At 30.1% G+C, this 22,150-nt stretch overlaps 2 protein-coding genes across 3 annotated transcripts in view; one reads left to right on the forward strand and one right to left on the reverse strand.

Moving 5' to 3' along the window:
• Positions 1-21,583, reverse strand: part of LOC140670195 (synaptotagmin-10) — a 31,504-nt gene extending 9,921 nt beyond the window's left edge. The window contains exon 1 of the mRNA XM_072900768.1: positions 21,330-21,583. Coding sequence (XP_072756869.1) covers positions 21,330-21,420 — 91 coding nt within the window. The 5' untranslated portion in view covers positions 21,421-21,583. The remainder of the gene's footprint in view (positions 1-21,329) is intronic.
• On the forward strand, positions 273-18,413 carry LOC140670139 (adenylate kinase 7). 2 transcript variants are annotated; one of them, XM_072900693.1, is made up of 12 exons: positions 273-549; positions 2,897-3,076; positions 3,526-3,667; positions 4,420-4,834; positions 5,198-5,288; positions 6,028-6,378; positions 6,460-6,683; positions 7,550-7,864; positions 8,407-8,558; positions 9,261-9,400; positions 10,678-10,836; positions 17,314-18,413. In XM_072900693.1, exons 1-12 carry the CDS (start codon positions 373-375, stop codon positions 17,602-17,604), a joined length of 2,637 nt encoding a protein of 878 aa, XP_072756794.1. In that variant the 5' UTR covers positions 273-372; the 3' UTR covers positions 17,605-18,413. The 2 variants fall into 2 exon arrangements, with proteins under 2 accessions (XP_072756794.1, XP_072756801.1); XM_072900700.1 differs by lacking the exons at positions 273-549; positions 3,526-3,667 and having other exon boundaries at positions 2,797-3,076.
• Positions 21,584-22,150: the final 567 nt, after the last annotated feature.

The raw sequence follows: 22,150 nt of genomic DNA on the forward strand, positions 1-22,150 counted from the left end.
ATGTCATATTCATTAATCTCATTACTAATAACAATCGTACCTATCTGCAATATTTGACTTGACTATATATATATAATCATATCCCAAGAGTTTCATAATATGGGGATATACTCCCAATAAAAAAAATTAATTATAAAAGCTCTAAACGTTTTGCATCTTATAACAAAGCATATATATATATATATATATATATTATATGCATATAATAAATATATTTTCTATCGGTTTGAAGTTGCAATTAACAGCCTAGAAATGTCGAATGTCGATAAAACGTATCTCACATAACTTTATACATCTAAATATTACATAAAACATTTGTATGATATAATAGTCATATGCCGCGCATTTAAAAGCACGAATAGCAAGCAAAATATGTCAATAACTAAGCCAATTGCCGCGGACACTTTAGACGATCTATTTGGCTTTGAAGCCGCTCGGAAACGACAAGAAGAACGTGACTTGACAACTGAAAATATAAAACCGCATTTAAAGCCGTGGCGTGTTTTTATCAATCATATTGACAGCTATCATGGAAAGATATTAACTGATGTATGTACTGTTTTTTATAATAAAAATATTAAAAAATCTGATATATGTATATATATATATATATATATATACATATATATTTATTTATTTATTTATTTATTTTTACTTAAAATTATTTAAGTTTGTATTAGATGAACACTTTGAACAAAAGTTTTAAAAATGATATTTTTCTCTTCGTGTTTACAGTTCTTTCATATTAATTTCGTTTTAAGAAAACCATACATGTAAATCTGCAATATATATTATATAATTAGATTTCTCAAAATTAATCATCTGTTTATTTAATCATTTTTTTATCTTCAAAAATTTGTTAAATATTTCATTACATTTAGTCGTTGTTCTTAATATTAGAAATTACTATTAAAAAAAAATACATATTTTTTATATTTATATAGAATATTATTATAACAATTGTATATGTTATCCTAAAAAGAATACAATTAATAGAAATAATATTAAATATATTATTCGAAAAAGCAAAAGAATAACGAATTATAACGATTTTGTAATTTAAAAAAGGTTTTATGACACATTTGATGATACAATTTAAACATGCTTTTTGTCATTTTGCTTTGAACCAAGTGTACTTATTACAATATGCGAATACCATGAAATTACTTTCAAAGACATAGTAAAAAATAAATGTTTGATGCTGAAAATTATAATTTAATAAAAAGAATGCGAATACCTATAGCTCTCTCTCTCTCTCTCTCTCTCTCTCTCTCTCTCTCTCTCTCTACCTTTAATTAAAATACATTACATGTATGATGTTACCTGCGCTGGCGTACAATATTCAAGAGGAAAAAAGTAATTAGAGAATCGTTTCGCGTTTTTTATTTTTATTATATCGATTAAGATAATAATGGTCATCGTCGCATGAAGCTGCTTTATATCACTTTTCACAAAACATAGAGATTATATGAGAAATGATCAGATGATCATCATTACTTTTGCAGTTTATCCGAAGAGATTTTTTTGTAACATTTTCCTGGAAGCTGTTATTTTTAATCGTAATACTACAGTTTATCTTGTGAAATAAATATTTATGTTTGTGGTTCAGTAATTAAGATAAAACTAAAATTACATTGATATATTGCATTGTCAGAAAACAAAGAAATGTAAAAAAAAAAATACATGCGTTAATACACATTACAAATAATGCAGTTTTTTCGAAAACATTATGTAAAGCTGATTTTAATTCGGCTATACATGATTGATACATGAAATCTTCTTTTATTAGGAATTTTTATTTAATATACATATCATAATAATATTTTCCTTTTTTGTTGTAGAATCTTTAAAGCTTGGTCATAGGATTTGATTGACATGTGAGATTTTTCTTCTGTTTATATAGAGCGCTTTATAACGAGATATTGATTAATCTTATTTTAATTTGATAGGAATAATAAGAATATGTCGAATTTATATATATATATATATATATATATATATATATATATATAAATTTCTTCGGATTTATATATATATATATATATATATATATATATAAATATTTTCGGATAAACCGCAAAAGTAATGATGATCATCTGATCATTTCTCATATAATCTCTATGCTTTGTGAAAAGTGATATAAAGCAGCTTCATGCGACGATGACCATTATTATCTCAATCGATATAATAAAAATAAAAAACGCGAAACGATTCTCTAATTACTTTTTTCCTCTTGAATATTGTACGCCAGCGCATGTAAAATCATACATGTAATGTATTTTAATTAAAGGTAAAAAAATAAGAATATGTTAAATTTATATATATATATATATATATATATATATATATATATATATATATATATAGATATAAATTTAACATATTTTTATTATTCTATTCAGGATGTTTTGTAATTAATGAAAAGTCTGATAATAGCAGATTCTTGAGATCATTTAGAGACAATTTTTCCTCAGCGAAAATGTCGAGGGAACGTCATCATTTTTTGCAAGTTTCTAATTTTTGTCATCATATATCTTTGTAATTAAGTGTTAAATTAAAATTCTATAAGAATAAACTCTGTCTAAAATTAATTGAAGAATGTAGTTTTGATAATCTTTTAACTCCAAAAAGTTTACTTTGCAAGAAACGTCCTTTTTTTACTTATAACTTGCAAATTATTAATGCCTTGACATTTTCTGAGGAAAAATCCTCTTTAAATGATCTTAAGATCTGTCATTAGTTTTTTACTTACGGGACACCCTATATATATGCAAACAATTCTTAAAAATATAATTTTTAAGCATTAATTATATTAAATATTTTCTATTTATGTTTATGACATTTATATTTTTTATATTAGAAAAAACTTGACTATTTTGAAAAGTAAAAATTTCAGGTATTATCGGATACTACGTATATTGATCCGCTAAGTATAGATGTTTTGCCGGACGAAGAAGATGAAGAATTCGAGGATGAATATATCAAAGAAGAAGAGAAAGAAAAAAGAAATCGATCGAAGAAAGACGCAAAAATTTCGAGAAAATATGAAGTGATTGGTACAATTTTGGACAGCAAAGTAACATTTTCAAGTTTCTTTAAAATTCAAATATTTTTAAATAATAATTTCCTTTCATATTTCGAAATTAACGAATTTATCTTTATCAAGTATATTGTCTTTATCAAACATATTTCTTTTGTGGCCGCACGGAGATATATAATTTTATTATTTATTCTCTTTATATTTTTACCATGAATTGAATTTTACTTACTATTTTTAAATAGAGATTTGATTAATATGTATATATGTATACTAACATTTTTGCTATTAATATCATTGCATTTAGTTAGTTTCTTTGTACAGCTTGTGTGTGTGTGTGTGTGTGTGTTGCGCGCGATGTTGCGTGATACAAATATCAGTAATAAAATGAGACAGGAATACAAAAAATAAAAGAGTCTACGAGAAAAAAGTATGTCAGGTTTGTTTGTACGAAATACTACTATTTGATTCTCCTTGTTATTCGACAGTATACATGTCCAGAAAATGTAAGGATAATTAGTTCATTCGACAAAGGCCTCTTTTTATCCGAGTTGATGACCTGTGGTATCATTATCTACGACATTACACAAGAGCCAGGTCAAATCAAGGAGATATGCTGGGTCTTGAAAGGTTCATTAATACAAATAAAACTGATTTCGTTAATCTTAAAATCATAAAAAAAAACAATCCTTTTAATAGGTTGTTTTTTATATAAAAAAAAGTTTGTGAATTTTATATCAATTTAATTCCCGCGTACTAATGCATAAATGGAATAAAATTTGCAATCTTTTGGAGTTCTCTTGTAAAAAAAAGTTTGTGAATTTTATATCAATTTAATTCCTGCGTACTAATGCATAAATGCAATAAAATTTGCAATCTTTTGGAATTCTCTTTCTTTGCGTCTCACAAGATAGATGCAAAGTTTGGAAGTTGAACTTTTTAATTAATAAAAAAAAAAATGATGTAATTTCATTATCTTCCTCGATATTTACTATATATTAACAAAGAGAAGAAAGAAAGTTGGAATATACTGATTTTATATTAGGGATCTTAATATATATATATATAAACATTTTTCAATTAAAAATACATATATCGTAAGAGAAAAATAATGTCTGTATAATGTCGAGGATTAGAAAAAGCAATATATAATACATTCAAATTTCAAATTGCGCGATTAGTAAAAATCACAAATGCCTTTAACTTTTTATTTTCTCACGAGGTATCTATATTTTAGCTACACGGTTATTGTATTGTTTAATTAAAAAAGGTTGCCCGCGATACAGTCATGGCTGTTATTAAAAGTAAAAAGTTCGGAAACTTTAACTTATAGTCACGTAGGACTCTTATCGATATAACGAATAGCCTCTTCTGATTTCCAGAGATTGTTAGCACGTTGGAAAGTATGGAGAAGAAATCGCCAAAAACTTTCAAACGAGAGGAGCCAATACGACACATTATTCTGATTTCCACCATAATGACGTGGGCTCTCACTAAACCATTAGATCCGGCAGATCCGGATTTACCATTCACGGAAGCTGACTACCGAAAACGGAAGTCCCATCCGAATTACAAGGAACACATTCAGTGCGAGAGGGATATCGTAGCTGTAAAGAAGATTGCTAATTTAAAAAACCAATTAAAAACCTTAGTCGTTTGCTGTGGTATCACGTATGGAGAAGAAGAAGGTCCGCTTCATTATCTCTTCAAAATGGCTTGGCGAAACGCGCCTTTTTTACCGGTATTTAACAAAGGACAAAACAGGATCCCTCTCTTACACGTTCGTGACTTGACTGCGTAAGTAATAAAAGAAAACATTTATTTTGTTTGAAAAGCAATATATTGGCATTTGTATATTTTTAGTAATCACAGTTATAAATCATATCTTGATATTGCTAAAATCGAAACTATATGGAAATATGATAACAACATGGTGAAAGTAATAGTAAAGTATATAATTTTTTAGCATTATCTTCTCTCTCTCTCTCTCTCTCTCTCTCATACATCAGATTTTAAAATATTCCATGATCTGCAAAAATTTAATATCATATCAAGATATGCGTGCAGAGATATTAATGCAGGTCACTTGAAGCGTGCTGGAATTCTAATTGTTCGGTTGACCAGAGATCCGCTTACCGTTACAGGTAATTTGATTTTCAGAATTGTGGTTTTGGTATTGCAAAATTGGCCTCCGGTGCGGTATATCGTGGCGGTGGAGCAGGAACTAATTTCTCAAAATACAATCGTTAAGGTACTATATAAACATAAAGGTTATTGACGTATCTTTTATATACAAAATGTAGTATAATTGACTAAACATATTGCACTACATTTGATATACTTTTTAATTATATTTTTTGCCTTAAATAAAAAAAAAAAAAGATTTGTAAAAATAATAAAATGAGATTAATAGAAACTTTGGAGATAAAATATGCGTTTAAAAAAGTAATTGTAAAATTATTATTGTCATATAGGCTTTATCATTTCATTATTTTTTCTTCATTATTGACCTTAATTATTTGTAATAAATGTTGACTTCAATAATCTGCTTTATTTTCCGTTTTTTTATTGGCACAAACCAGTTTTTGAAACATTCTTTGTCCTACTTGCGTAAACTGGTTTATGTAAGTAATGCGAAGAATCAAGTACTTAGAGTTGGTTTTAACGAGTACATGGATATTAATTCACTCTTATAATGTTTAAGTCCATTTTCTTTATTGCAAAAATTTGCATTGCAAACCTGCTTTATAATTTAAAAAAAATTTTAATATAATATATTAAAATTATAATATAATATATTCTTAATAATATCTCTCTTTTGTTTTATTGCGCTAATATTCTTTCATACATGCAATACATTTTTGATACATATTTATAAATAAAATATATTTTAAAAAAATATATTGAAAAAAGTAAATTAAAAGAATTAAAATTAAATATGTCATGGAACGTAAAATATTTTTTATTTCTTGATTAATATCTTTAAACAGAAAATCAGTCAGGGCCTAACTACTGGTAAGACAAAAAACATATCAAAGGAAGAAGCTCTTCTGCTGCCAGAGGTTTCACAGCAAGTATATGATCAAATGACCGTGGACTTAAACATCGATCCCGTGTACATAATTGATCGGATACGTTGGCACCTTGACATGCCATTTCAAAATGTCGTAGACATAATTATAAAGGAGTATAAAACAGCGCGAAACCTACGCCCAGTAAAAATAATCGTTCTTGGTCCGCCCGCATCTGGAAAGACTCGAGTCGCTCGATATCTCGCGGATCATTATGATATACATTATATTCATGTGAAAACATTGATTTCTGATACAATTGAGAAATTGGTATGTATATATTTATTCATAAAAATATAATATTAATGTAATATTTTAATTTGTATAACTTATACAACAAACAATTGTAAGATCAATGATATCGAAGCTGCGAAATCAAACGGACGACAAATTGATGACCTGAGAGATACGGTAGAAGATGACGATAAAGATAATAAAGAGGATCAAGAAGAAAAGGTAGAAAAACAAGATGAAAAAGAGGTCGTAAGCGTAGCAAAGTTACAAGAACAGCTTGACGAGATCCGGAGCAACATGGCAACGAATAATGGTCGTCTCGACGATGTCGTCTTGAATAAGTTATTAAATATTTATACGTCAAGTTGTGTATGCGTGAGAGCTTCTCTATCTTTTCGTAACGATGTATGTTCAGGCGAAATATCATGAGTGTGCGTGTTGAGTTTGAGAAGCTGACTGGGTTCACATCGTTAGCTGCTTCATTTCCTGTATTGTGGTCGGTGTTGTAATCACATCGACACCGAAACATTATTTGATTCGCCACGTGCTCTTCTGATAACGGTTTAATAGCGTAGTTAGTGCTAAAAGCTCAAATAGGGCTTGCTTTTCCCGGCACACACTAATTGCATCAAAATTGAACGCATTTACGCGCTTTGTTACACGAATTCGCGTTCAATTTGGATCAAAGTATACGGTAATGTGCAAAGTAATGTGTATTGAATGGACGTGTGTATTTTCATATATGTTCTCAGCATTTTTCCATTCAAATAGCGGAACATATGCGAGGCATTTCTCATATGTCTTATAAAGATGTGTATAGCTCTTATGAAAAAGTTGCATAATACATATGATTCCTATGTTATTTTCTTGTCGGATAAATTATGTAATATATCTTTATGTGCATTAAAAAGTTCCGATGCAAAAAACGTAACACTGTACAATAAATTTTATTATTGCTGCATGTTACTGCATTGTAAATTTGTCTAGTTAAACGTAACGTTTTAAGAAATATAGTAATAGTTTCAGATTAAAAATACTAGTTGAATCACTTTCTTGAAGAATAAATCCAATATAAGCTTTAATATTATAAATATTTTATATTCAACATTTATATAATATTGGTCTCAGCACTTTTAAACTCTTTGTTTTTCTTTTAATTAATAAACGTGATATCGGGAGACATTGTATTTTCTAATTCATATCGAAGGTTGTTCCTGAATCGATTAAAATCGAAAGACTGTTTAAACCAAGGATACGTGATGGATGGATATCCGAAGACCATTGAACAAACAAGAAAGTTATTTCTGATCGACAAAGAGGATTTAGAGGAAGAGGAAAAGCAATATGAGAACGAGGAGATCGAAATCAAAAACTTTAACATAACGATCTTGCCGGAGTTGGTCGTAATTTTGGAAGCGAGTGACAAGTTTCTAAAGGAACGGGTCATCAATCTACCAGAGAAAGAAATCCAGAATACGCATTATACGGAGGAACATATGCTGCGACGTTTGAGAGAATATAGGTAGCTATTAACAATATTCGCGACAAAAAGAATCGGGAATATTCTCATCCTTTTCCTCGTGATTCACAAAAAAACATTATAGTATTTATTTACGTTGTAACAGTTTTATAACAGACGAATTGATATTAAAGCTAGCACATGCAAATGAGATTGAAAAATGCAATAAAATATATCGCGACGGTTCAAGATTAAATGACAGTTAATTAATAAGCTACTTTATGCCGTAGCTTAAACAAAACTTATTCGAATGATTTTAAGTCGATTAAGGATTTGAAAGGATTATCGGCTGAGAGAGTGTTTTTTATGTCGAGTCATACATATTAATAAGAGAGCTTAGATCGCTATCTTTCTTAAATGTATTTAGATAAAATAAATTATCATCGATGCGAAAGATACTTTTGTCTTCTACATTTCTCGAGCAAAGAAAACAAGCAAAATTTGTACATAGTTCGATTAAGTAAACTATGCCATTTCCTAAAATACAAAGATTTAAATTTATACGAAAGCTACGCAATGCATTGAATCATTTATGTTATTCTTAGGGAGAGAAATACGGATGACAATACGCCGTTACAATTATTCGACGAAATGGAAATCCACCCACTCGTCATCTCTGTAGAAGCTGACACTTGTCCGGATATGTTCCCCACGATTTATCAATGCTTGGAAAAGCTTGGAGAACCAAGGAATTACGGTATGCGCGATATAATTCATTCTCTCCTGCAATTTTATATATCATCTCGACTTTTTCCACGACTTTTTCACGATATACATGTCAATGTCTTTGGTCTGTTTCCGATATTGTAGCGCATATCGTATTACGCTCATTTTATTCCTGTAATATAGTTATAAACCGGCAAAAAAAGGATAAATGTCATAAGGTGGAAATTCTTTTACTGCCTATAATCAAAGTTTCTAAAGAAGATTATTTCCTGATAAAGATACAAATTTCCAATTAAGCAGTAATTCCTCTGGAACACAAAAGCTTCAATTTTTATAATAATATTTCTCGTTAACTAAAAGTCAATCTCTTTGCTGTTAGTAAATCTTGGTTTGTTGCAATCTTGATTTGACGTGATTTTTTTCTTTGTTTATATTATAATTATATCTGCCATCTACAAAGGAAAAGGATATTAAGTTATGTTTAATTAACATAATTGGCATTGAAAAAATTGATTCTTATATGCATGTGCCATCTAATAAAATAATAATATTAAATAATTTATAGGTATTTATATGTATACACATGTATTATAACATATATTATAATGAGATCACATATAATAAGATAAAATTAAAGAATTTTTGGAACTTATTATATTACGATATTGCCAAAAATTAAATAAATTTATGCTTCAAAACAATAATGTCAAAATATACTTATTTTTCTGATCAGGACTAACAGCCGAGGAAATAGAAGTGGCACGAAAACGCGCTGAGGCGGAAACACGAGCTGCTGAAGCTGCAGAAAAATTACGGAAAGAACGAGAAATTTTGGAACGTAAGAGTCAGCGAGAAGAAAAAATGAAGGAATGGGTTCGTAAATTCTCTTTCAGAGTATTTAGAAGTCAAACTAAATTAGTTCACTATCAAAATTGAATTGATATTTGTAATTGTATAATTGTGTGTGTGCTAATGCAAACAGATTATTAATTCACAAACTAGAGAATCAACCTAATAATTATTCAAATTGTTGGACTATATCCTTTTGATTGATTAAAATGAATAATAAATAAATTTAATGCATAAACCAGAGAATAATAAATAAACTAAGCCCATTTTCGCAATAACTAGTTTCGATATAACTCATGGGACAATTTGCGTATATCCACTTTCTCGTTTCTTCGATTTCATATAGGTTTAGATTGTAATATATGATACGTATCTATCCTACTTTAATTCCTTCGATGTAACCACAAGAGCAGACAGCAAATTTCTGCTTAGCTGAGCGTAATTCTGGAAACAGATTTTCTTTTAATGACGGACCAAACTTCACTTTAATTTTAACGTTATATTTTTGATTCCAGCGAAATTTATATGCCTGCATATCGGTTTTCATCAATATATATTTTCGTTATAAATTTTCGTTATTGCGTTCGCAATGTGCACACCACATCGATTAGACTCCTGTCCAAAGTTTTTACGTACAAAAATTACTTTTGAAAGCGATTTAGTAATTTGTAAGCGGATTTAAGGATTAAGCAAACTAGATGAGCTGAAATACTCGTTTGCAATATTAATCTGTTTTTTGCGCGTGTCTGGCAAAGTTTACGCGACTGACCGGGATTAATCGCGTTTGAAGTTCACGGAACTTTTTTGCATACAAAACCTGTAATTCTAGTATATGCATTAGCAATTCAAGTCACTGACAAATGCATATCAATCACGGTTGGCTGCTTATACGACGATTTGCTTTTGTACGTATGCATACCTACATACGTGCAGAATCAATAGACAACTCAACAAGCATTCGACTAGGACTAGAGTAACGTCAAGCGAAATTAAGCGGAGCGTATTAAGAATCAAGAATAAATTTCTGAAAAAAGAGTTTTATATATAATAAATATAACATATGCCACCCAAAACTTTCTGTTCGTGTCGATTATCGCAAAATATCTATCTTGCAATGCGAATTATTTCAACGAGTTTAGAACTCGTTGTCAGATATCTCTTTTATCCTTGATATACGTTTATGCGGAACGAAAATAATACTTTTTAAAGTTATACCGTTGATCAATACACTCGAATTCAGGTTATTAGCAATAGCACGATATCATAGATATCGTACAATGGAAAAATTTTATCTTTTACAGACAAACTTGCTGGAAAAGTTAAAGCAAGAGGAGGAGGAAAGACTTTGTATTTTGGCGGAGCCATTGCGACATTATCTCACGAAGTACGTGTTTCCAACGTTGACAGAGGCTTTGATAGAAGTTGCGAAACTACGACCAGAGGATCCAATAGATTTTCTCGTTAGTATATCATCGTTTGTTACCTTTTACCGCATTTGTATTATTCTCACGAAAACACTTATTATTCTTGGTTATTATGCACATAGTATATATCGCGAAAAAAATAATAGTAAAATATTCATTTACATCACAAATGTTATCAATTACAATTCCATCGATAATAATAGCTCGAAATGAAATAACACGTGTAAGACAAAAGCGGAAGAACTCGCACAAAATGCACTGCAACAAATGGATTATGGTCTCTGCGTTCCGATAATTCTGTCAGACTAAACGGGTTCCAGCCCGTTGTACTAAAGCGACCCAGGGGTAATTACGTCAAGTGACCGGCTTTTAATTCGATTAAATTCACAGTTCGTTTGGCATACTCGGGCTATTCCGATGTGCGATGTTTGATAATTATCCTCCGCCAGATGAGACAAAATTAATGACCGAATATGCAAGGCAAATTAAAAGAAGTGATAAGCTTTTTTTCTGAACACAGACGTATCGACCGGCTTTGTAAACTGAGACGATGCTGTTTATTTGACAATGCGCAATGTATCGAGTTTTGTGGTCACATGGTATTGCCATTGTGTGATCAATGCCTATCGGAATAATAACAAAAATTATAGATTTACATATAAAACGTTTATTAAAATATATTATTTATTGGTAACAAAGTTATATTTGTACATATATAATTTATTTGTGTGTAAGAATTTAAAATTGTTGAATGTGTCATTTTTCTTTGCATATGAAACGGACATCACGGAAACGTATTAGAAGTATTATATCTTAATTTAATCTTTTTCAGATTGGATGAAATGTCTAAAAAACATCTTACAATTAGTATAAATAATTAGTATAGTAAAAATTTGATAAGAATTATATAAAATAATTTGATTGATCATATGATCATAGGTAAATAATATTTTATTTAAACAAGTACGAATGTACTCTGACGTTTTATACGTTTTAGCATTTATTATTTAAAATTTGAAAAATTTTAAATAAATAATTAATGAGTATAGATGCAATTTTAAACAATTCTAAACAATTCATATCTTATTATTTGTAATATCTGACTAGAATTGTGACTTATTTTAATCAAAATAATATGTATGTAGTTTGCATTTAAAAACTTCGTTTTCGCATGTGTGCACTTGCTTGCACGTACCATGCCAAAAAATAATGACTTGCGTGCATATATGTAATAACTGCAATTAACGGGAGTGAAAGCCGGAAAATTAGATTTGAATGGTAAATAGAATTCTATCGGGATTTAGCCAATACACGTCCATTTCGAGGTATCGCCAAGTTGGGTAATTTCATTTGATTTTTGCCACACAGTTCGACAATCGCCGCGAAAGGAACATGTGCAAATGCGAGAACAACTTTCACACTTTGAGTCCGTTCTCGTGGAAATCGATAGGTTTGCTGCTGCTCACGATTAGACGCCGTTCCACTCCGAAGCATCGAGCCACGAGAGGAATAAGAGCATGACCGTTCTCTTGGCTCTCTGTCGACTATATCGGGACTGTCTATCTATAATTTCGAGCTTCGACGATTTTGATCGGTCCGCTATTACGGAGAAACGCAAAGGGCAAAAGCAATTTTTTTCACTATTGGCTTCAGTAATCGTTTTAATTCGTTCTATTATTCACAACGAACCTCCTTAAAGATCGCTGGTACAATTTTATTATTTAAAACCTGTGCTATGTGAATTTTATATTATCTAAACTTAGTTATATATTTAAATATATTTTTTCAAAGAAAATAAATAAATAAATTATATATATACATAATACTTATAATAATATATATAAAATAATACTTATTGGATATTGCGCCTAATAGAGATATGTATATATATATATATATATATATATATATATATATATATATATATATATATATATATCTATTTTGCAATATCCAATATAAAATTAAATAAATTATATATATATATATATATATATTATATATAATAAATTATAATAAAATAATAAAATAAATTATATATATATAATTTATTTATTATTTTATATTGGATATTGCGAAATAGATATATATATATATATATATATATATATATATATATATATATATACATATCTCTATTAGGTGCAATATCCAATAAGTATTATTTTTAAGTTATTAATCGATTTTGTAATATTAATTAATTTGTTCTTTACATATTTATTGCTTTTTACATATTTAATGCCTGATCTGTTAGTCAAACACTAAAAAAATGTTATAAAAAGCAGGGAAAAATAATGAAAATATATTGAATTTAACAGAAGGGATATATATATATATATATATATACATTGTCTTAAAATTATCGTATATTCTTTTAAGAATGACTTCTCTGGCCAATTTGGAGATGATATTTCTTCAGCAAGAGTTTAGTTTTCTCAGCAACAGTTTAGATTGCGAGAAACTCTTCTTATTTAATCGCTTATAACTTGGAAATATTAATGTCTTAGCATTTTTGCTGAAGAAAAATTGATTAAAGAATCTACCCTTAAAAGAACATACAGTGATTTTAAAATTATGTATTGCATTCATACAAAATTTTATATTATGATTGGTTCAATTCCAACTTTGTTTTTGTGATGTCGCATTATAAAATAGTTTGTAGATGCAGTTTTAAAATAATTAATTATAGCAAAAATTTTATAACTTTTATGAACACATTTAACACGATGTTATTCTTCAAACAACGAATTTTATCGGTAATAGTTTTATTGTATATACATGGTGTCATAAATGAATAAATAAGAAGTTATTATAGAGAAAATATAAAAACTAAGGAGATATAAAGAGAGAAAAGTAAAAGAAAGATAGAAAAGAGAGATACAACGTCGATAAAATAAATTCGCATTACCTTCGACATCTCCCAACGGGTTCGATGAAATTGGTATTTCGTACTACTATAAAGTAACGTGTGAGTGTGTATGTGACCTTCAACATTCATTATTTAAAAGATAATGAATTCAGATAAATGCAGTCTTAAGATACCTTGCAGAAAGAGAAAGAGGGAGGGAGAGAGAGAGAGAGAGAGAGAGAGAGAGAGAGAGAGAGAGAAGAGAGAGAGAGAGAGAGAGAGAGAGAGAGAGAGAGAGAGAGAGAGAGAGAGAGAGAGAGAGAGAGAGAGAGAGAGAGAGAGAGAGAGAGAGAAAGAGAAAGTAAAAAAGCAATGTGCAGATATTTTAAAATGCTCTTCGAAATTGATGCTTTCTGAAGATCTATGTTTGATCATTAATCTTCCTTTTTCCAATGATAAATTGAACCTTTTCCTATTTATTCGATGACTTGACATTGAGCTTTCAACATTCAAATGTGATCCCTTTACCTTTTTATATAATCGACTATAAATTTGTGATATGAAGGAATTCGTCTATATACTCAACTATTCGTGAACTCTAATATAATATCTTATTGTTAGCAATATATTTGCCATCAAAAATTTAAACTGATGAACCGGTCTTGATGAAAATGTTGACTGTCTGATAAAAATTTCATCGTCGCGTCAGTTCGATCGATCATTCAGATATCGGTCATGTACATTTAGTCTTGAAAAAATTATCTCCTGTCTAGTATCAAAATACAATATATTACGATATCGACATATTTTCGTCAATAGACACACATGTTGTACACTTAGTAAATCCAATTCATCATATAAAGTTTTTTTGACAGTCTGATTGTCTTTTTTATATTTCTAAGACTTTAGATTTATCGCAAACTTGATTTATAAAGATTACTCATATCTTGCATTATAGATCAATTTTTTAAGCGTTTTTACACTTTCATAGATATAATTAAGAAGATTGGTTATATCAAAATAGTAAGAATTATATGCAATTTTTGTAAAACATTATTGACAGAATAATGCATCGACTATTTAAATTTCAAGTGATTTGATTATCTAGTTTTTGAGAAATTTAATTTTAAAGGGTCTTATAAATAAGTGTTTATCTGCTACAGATACGCTATAGAAGCGTCGTTATCAAAATAAAATAAAAAGATACAACAATAAGATTATAAAACCTATTCAAATTTTAGAATAATTATTGACGAATAATTATAAAAAAATAAAAATGTTTTACCATCTTGTTTAAAAGATACAGTAAAAAAATATTGTATTTTGTTATAAATGTTTCATGTATTTATACATTTCACAATTAACTATTATATAAAAAAGCCTAATTTTTTTTTAATTGATGATTTTTTACCAGTTTCCAATTTGTAAGACAAAAAATTTACGCGTGCCTAAGTATAGACATTTCCTTTTATCGCTCCTACAAAGTGACTGATCAATCTTTTCAAAGAAACATGAACATTAAGATCGTAAATGTAGACGTATTACTTATCAAACGTTGCATTAAATTAACGCAGTCAAACGTCGAATAAATAATATTTGGTGCTAATTATATACTTTCTATTACATATTACTAATGTATGCAGTGTGATAAAAGCACTCTAATATTTCTTGGAGATAGATAATGTGACGATTTCTATGCGAGTTGTGTGCAAACAAATCAGGACTCTAACGTTGTTGTTCGAGAAATATTGAGACACGAATACTAGATTGCGAGGTAATGGAACGCGATAACGCAACAATAAGCTTGTATCTTTAGATGCTCTTGCATAAGAGCATGCCGATCGCGTAAACCAAGTCACAAAGGAAAATTAATAACGAGAATACGCGATATGCACGACGTCATGACTGTGCTAAAATTACGAATTGCAACGTAACATCCATATAATTGTCATAAATACGACATAAAACTGAGCGATATAATGAACGTTTCATGGCGTATCGCAGATTGCATCATCATAAACACATCTCAACAATTTTAGCGGAAAGTATATGTATAGTGCGAATTGTTTTATAATACTTTATTAATTTTGGTTATTTATATTTCTGATACTTATTACTGTGCAAAATAAGAAATCTTAAGAAAAGAAAGAATAAATGCATTTTTACATTGGCTAAGATATCAGCTTTCTGCTCACGTAGTTTGCCTTGAAATTCAAGTTTGAACTTGTAATCATAACAAAATAAATCGATACGTTCATTAAAAAGTTATTTCGCGTACTCGAAGTATCACAGAAAATTGGATGAAACACATTAAATAGGACATAGATGCTATCTGAGAGAAAACTGTATATATATGTCATAAAAAAAAAAAACTTATTTTATTTGACACATTTAATTATTCTTAATTAACAGCACTCTTAATTAATAGCTACTTTTTTATTAATAATTTTTTTCATTTTTTTACATTACTAGCATATTGCTTAAAAACTTTTAAATAATGTTTAAATTGTCCTTATACATACAATGTGTGATACCATTAACGATATTTGTCATATTTCCATTCACTAAAATAAATATTTTGCAGTGTTGATGCTATATATTGGTTCTATTATACTACCGCAAAGATATTCATATATGTACGTGTAAAATATAGAGATGACGTTAATCATAACTGGTAACTAATTTATCGACAATGAACTCATGCAACACCGATGTTGATATTTGTGTGAGTATAATAATGCAATAGTAGACTAAACAATACAAAAATGTCATTGAAGTAATTACTAATTATTAAACTTTGAAGATGATATTGGAAAATATTAAAATTTAATATAGCATTTAGCTCTCTCTTTCTCAATGCAGAATTGTAAAATAATATATAAAATAATATATAAATAATAATATATAAAATAATATAATTAAAATAATATATATGCAAATATAATTTCTTTTGCGTAATTTCTTACAATTTTGAGATATATACTGTAAAACATTGATCAAAACTCGCCGTTTCTGCTATTGTGGATCGCACATTAAATAGCATAACTATATATGGTTGTATTGATAATAGCTGCATTGTTGTGCCAATCATTGTTGCAGCTATGCGGGTGGATACAAATAACACAACGGCATGTTTTTACGTGAGATCCAAAAGATTGAAATCATTCGAAGGTAATGCAATGTGCGTAGGCTATTCTATATTACGTCATGAAAAGAATTCTACAAAAATAAAAGAAAAAAAAAATGGAACAAACGATATTAAAAGTGAAAGTGGGTCGTAATATCGGCTATAGATGATACATGACCTGTTTCTAAATAAATTATGAGCAATCCTAGATTCCCGCATATTCTTCCTCATCCGAGCGATGAAATACAGCAGCCACAGAAAATTGTATAGATATATATGTCACAATTTTAGAATCTTTATTTATTTTAACCTCCTTACAATGATTTTAATTATAATTAAACAAATAATTTTTAGTTATCATTAAACAATACTATATTGTACATTTAAATTAATCTATTAAATGCAGTATTTTATTTGTCAAAAATTCTGACACACCAAAATATTTTATTTTGCGTTATCATTGTTGTTATCATTGTTTTTCGATATCTAAATTTATGACGTACGTATATATTGTTGCACTAATGTATTTGTATTCCAGGCTGAGTATTTATTCACGAAGAATCCCGAAGGAAAAATGTTTGAGCCAGATTATACGGAAACAATGAGCATGCTCTTGGATGCTATCGGACGGCAACAAAACGATGTCCTTCCGCGAGAAGGATTGAAGGCTGATGTAGAGCAATTTCTAAAGAGGCAAGATGAATTATCTACCGCGGATGCAATAAAAAAAAGCGAAGAGCAGGATGTGTGTGAAGAGATAAAAACGATATCAATCTCTGAGCAGACTTCCGAGTACGAGGAGATTGATGAAAAAGAGAAGTTGATTTGAAAAAGAGAAGTTGAATTTTGCTGAACAAATAATCGATGAATTTGGCAAAGAAGCTTAATACATTCCTCAAATCAATTTAATGTAGGAACTTTTTATTACTTTAATCTGAGTTGAAAAACAAATATATCTCAAACGATATTTTACAAATTACTAACTTTACGTTTATTCCATTACATTTATTTTACTTTAATGCATTTTTAAGATTACGAATATTTAAATAAGAAACACGCAATATAAATTTTTCAATATCAACTTCGTGCATAATTGCTTTGTTAACTTAACTGTGACTTTTTTTTTATACAAACACTATTTTTTTAACCCAATAATGCCGATGCTCATCCAGACGTAAACTTTTTCTTTAGACACGTGCAATGTAAACTAAATATAACATGATGTATATAAACAATCTTATTATATACTTTTTAAATTAAATTACAGATTTTTTATACTTTCTCACAAGATATAATATATAATTGTCGTAGTTTCTCGTTATTCGTTGTACGAAGCATATAATATTTATTCTACTTTTAATTCGAAAGTTTGATTTTGCACTTATAGGCACTTAAGTTATTCTATTGTGCAACGAGTAGACGTTTCAAGCAGAACGTTCAAAGTGAACGTCTATAAAGGATTTATCTCTTGGATCGAGATGAGATCTTGATAACCTTATACATGCATTATTAGCAGATCGGAACAATAGAAATTTAATAATCTTCAACCCTTCTCTTGAATATTTTAGTATTGCTATAAAATAACTTTCATTGAAAATTAAATGAGAAAAGTTTGACTAGGAGAAAATCTTTATTTACAAGAATTTATAATTTATACTTGCGCGATTTCTCGAAAAAGTCTCCAGAAAACAAAGTTTTTTTAAATATATATATATATATATATATATATATATATATATATATATATATATATATATACAAGGTAATTACCAGATTTTGTAATTACCAGATATCCTTTATGTAGGCGAATTCTCTGATCAATTTGGAAACGATTTTCTTAGCGAAAATGTTGGGGCAGCAATAATTTTCGAGTTATAAGCGAAAAAGAAGAGTTTTTTAAACTCTAGTTTTGTGAAGTTAAAAGTTAACATAATTACATTCTTCAGTTAATTTCAAATTAAAGGACTTTAATAAAATTTTAATTTAAGGCTTAATTATAGAGATATATAATAGCAAAAATTAAAAGTTTACATATATACATTAAGACATATATATATACATACATATGTCTGTGTGTGTGTGTGTGTTTGTATGAGAGGAAAGCATAACTTTATTCATTCTAAAAATTGCTACAAATACAATATGAAGAACGCAAGTCGTTAAATAGTTTTATGGAAATTAGACGATACAATGTATAACTGTTTTTATTATAGAATTCAAGGTTACGAGTTTTTAAAGCTGAATATCCTCTGATAAAAAAATTTATGACTATTTTTTACAGCATTGTTTGATTATTATATTTTTATAAGATTTGAGTAATTGCGTTAATATAATGATATTATTGAAAGAGGAAAAATGTTGTTCCTTTATTTATTTTAAATTATAGTAAACAATTATATGATGCCTAGCGATTGACAAAAGTCATTTGAAGTCATCTGACTGAATCTTTGAATCATATCTAATTTTCAGTTCGTTATCCTTAGGATTTGTTGATATATAAATATTAATTTACTTCATCCTCTCACCCTCCTTTTTACTATTAATATATATATATATATATATATATATATATATATATATATATATGTGTGTGTGTCTTTCTAGATCGTAGTTGGCTGCATTATAAACAGATGGAGACTTGATTTAACACGACTAATCAGCACATTGCGGTCTTTAATCACATAAATTCTCGTAATGGTTGTCATAATGATAACATGCTGTTATTCCGATAAAAGCGAAATAATAACTCGTTGTTATAAAAATATACACAATCGCCGTAATTGCACAAGCGGTATGCAATTTGCTCGTTTAGAGAGTTACATCAATTAATTAATTGATGTCATTATGGATCAAATTATACGCGTGTGCTTTCCACACGTTACAGCTTAATTACGCAGATAATATACCAATATCGTAATAATAACAGCAGATTATGCATCACACAAAATTATTCAACCATCTTGATCAGTTTCACTTATGATTAACCATGAAAGTGCATATTTAACAATAAGTTTAGTTTCTTTCAGGAAAGATCGCGAGTTTCCAACCGAACCGCCAGGTACTTACAAGGCCAAGGGCAAAAATTTCATATTGCTCCATATCTCTACATATTTATGCAATGCTATCTTTCCCGCATCATTTGTGCACAAACAATATATATATTAAATGTTCCTACATCAACGTGATTTATTATGATTTACCTTGAAATTAATATAGGATTATTTTTATACGCGCATGCAAGGTCGTAATATAATCCAATACAAAGTTACCTTGCTTTATTATAATTATTGTAACTTCGCAATATGTGTGGAAATACTACGTTTCTTTTGTTAGAATTAAGTTTATAAATAATCTGGATTTGAAATGGAAAATCATAAAACAGAAATAAATTATGCATGCAAATATGGCAGATGTAGAGTAAATTAAAAATTTAAGGAAATGTATACGGTTGATCAGCTTGCAAATGTTTTACGTATAGTTTTAATTCACGCGGTTTGTAATCGATTCGAGACTTATGCCTACCAGCAAGAATTGGGTCAGTTTACAGTAACCTGGTTTTGCTCAATATAATGCAATATCCGTATTGAAAGTAGATCTGGATCGGACATATTTATTATCGAAATGATCGACAGACAATATCCATTCGTTCTACCTGCCAATTTCTCTCGATTCTGTCGAATGGGAGTGAAGTTGCTATATTCTTTTTAAATCTTTATCGCGACACTTATCGATTCTTACAAGTATAAATAGTGTTGTGTGCTTTCGTATGCATATATATTAAAAGCAACAAACATGCATTATCGCACACAATATTAGCAAAACAATGTTGATGTTAGTGACAACATATAGCTTTAACTATGTAATATACTGATTCTGAAAATTCATTTACATTTAAACACGTCTCAATTCGTATGCTTTGCAATTTATTAGAATCTAGTACACAATCATAATGATTAACTATATCCGGCCTAATATCAAATTTCATAAAATTCTTTTGACTTCTGTTTATAGTATGTATAAATTTTTAGTTTTTCTCTATTAAATCAATTATTTTAACATTTGGGTAGTATTTCGTCCATCTTTGATATCAATTGCATCTTAAAAACTTATCACATTGCAGTTTGAATCAAAATTTGAAGTTGTTCCACTTAATTAATCGATTGGTCAAACTGATCCTCTGAGGAACTCCCGATCGCGCAAGTGATCTGCATAACATTCTTTAACGTCACGTAAATTGTAAACGGCGAATTCCAGCTGATCGCAAGTATAGTTTAATTACGACGGCGCCGAAGATCGAATTTCAGCAATGGTGTATACTGGCGCACGGAAGCACCGCGGGCGGTATATCTGTATCTCAAAACACCTGTTAGCAGTTGCTCTTGAGTGGGCGGCTCGCCACATCGCCTTTAAAGCGGCGACGTTGCGAGCAATCCGAATTCCTGCGTCGCTTCAAGCTGGACGAACAAACGGGTGGGCGACCTCGATCACCCTGGCATCTGATATATACCATGGTTGGTGTTTGGCGCGTAAAACTATAAAAATTAATTCACTTACCGGCGTGACCCTGGAGCGAATAATTCGCCTCCTCGCTCGGAACAACAGTCTCCTCGAGGATGCTCTCCGACGCTGTTTTTACGATTCCCATCCTCGATGCTCCTCGGATGCTACGGACTGACTATGTCAAGTGGATAGACACGATGATAATTTAAGGTTCTTTCTTTCTCTTTCTCTGTCAATTTCTCGTCGATCCCACGGTGACTATCACGTCTCGATTGTGCCGCGTTGTCTGGCGTCGCCGGAATGCTCGGCGCCGTTTTGTTCGCTTATTGCGTCTGCGTTCGCGCCTGCGTTCATCCCCCTCGCCGTATCTCGTTCGTCCCCTCGCCTCCTTGCCCTTCTTGACCCTCGTGCGTCCCCCGTTGCCACGGTCGGCACCTCACCCCCGTGGGATCGTCACATACAGGAGCAAGGCTATTCCTCTAGGCCAGGGTGAGCGCAGTAGGCATGGAGGGATTGTGGCGTAGCGGTAGTGGTGATGATGACAGTGGTAGTGGTGGTGACGGTGTCCTCTTTATACGGCCGTGGTGGGACGGCAGGGGTTGCTATTGCTGCTGTTTTCGCTGTCGTTGCTGCCGCTGTTGCTTGTGACGGCTGGTTCTCTTGCCTGCCGCTACTGTTGTAGAGCGGGGTGCGACGAGCATATACAGCGCACAGGGGCAATGTCGACCTATCTCGGTCTCGGTGAAGGTCTCCATTGGTTACTCGTGCCGGATAATACTTCCCTTTTGCGAGCGTTCCGTTTTCACCGCGCGCTCATCCCGACCCACCCTTTCTCACTCTCTTTTTCACTCTCTCTTGTTCCTTCCCTCTGATTT

The sequence above is a fragment of the Anoplolepis gracilipes genome, chromosome 1 (assembly GCF_047496725.1).
Source record: "Anoplolepis gracilipes chromosome 1, ASM4749672v1, whole genome shotgun sequence".
Lineage (NCBI taxonomy): Eukaryota > Metazoa > Arthropoda > Insecta > Hymenoptera > Formicidae > Anoplolepis > Anoplolepis gracilipes.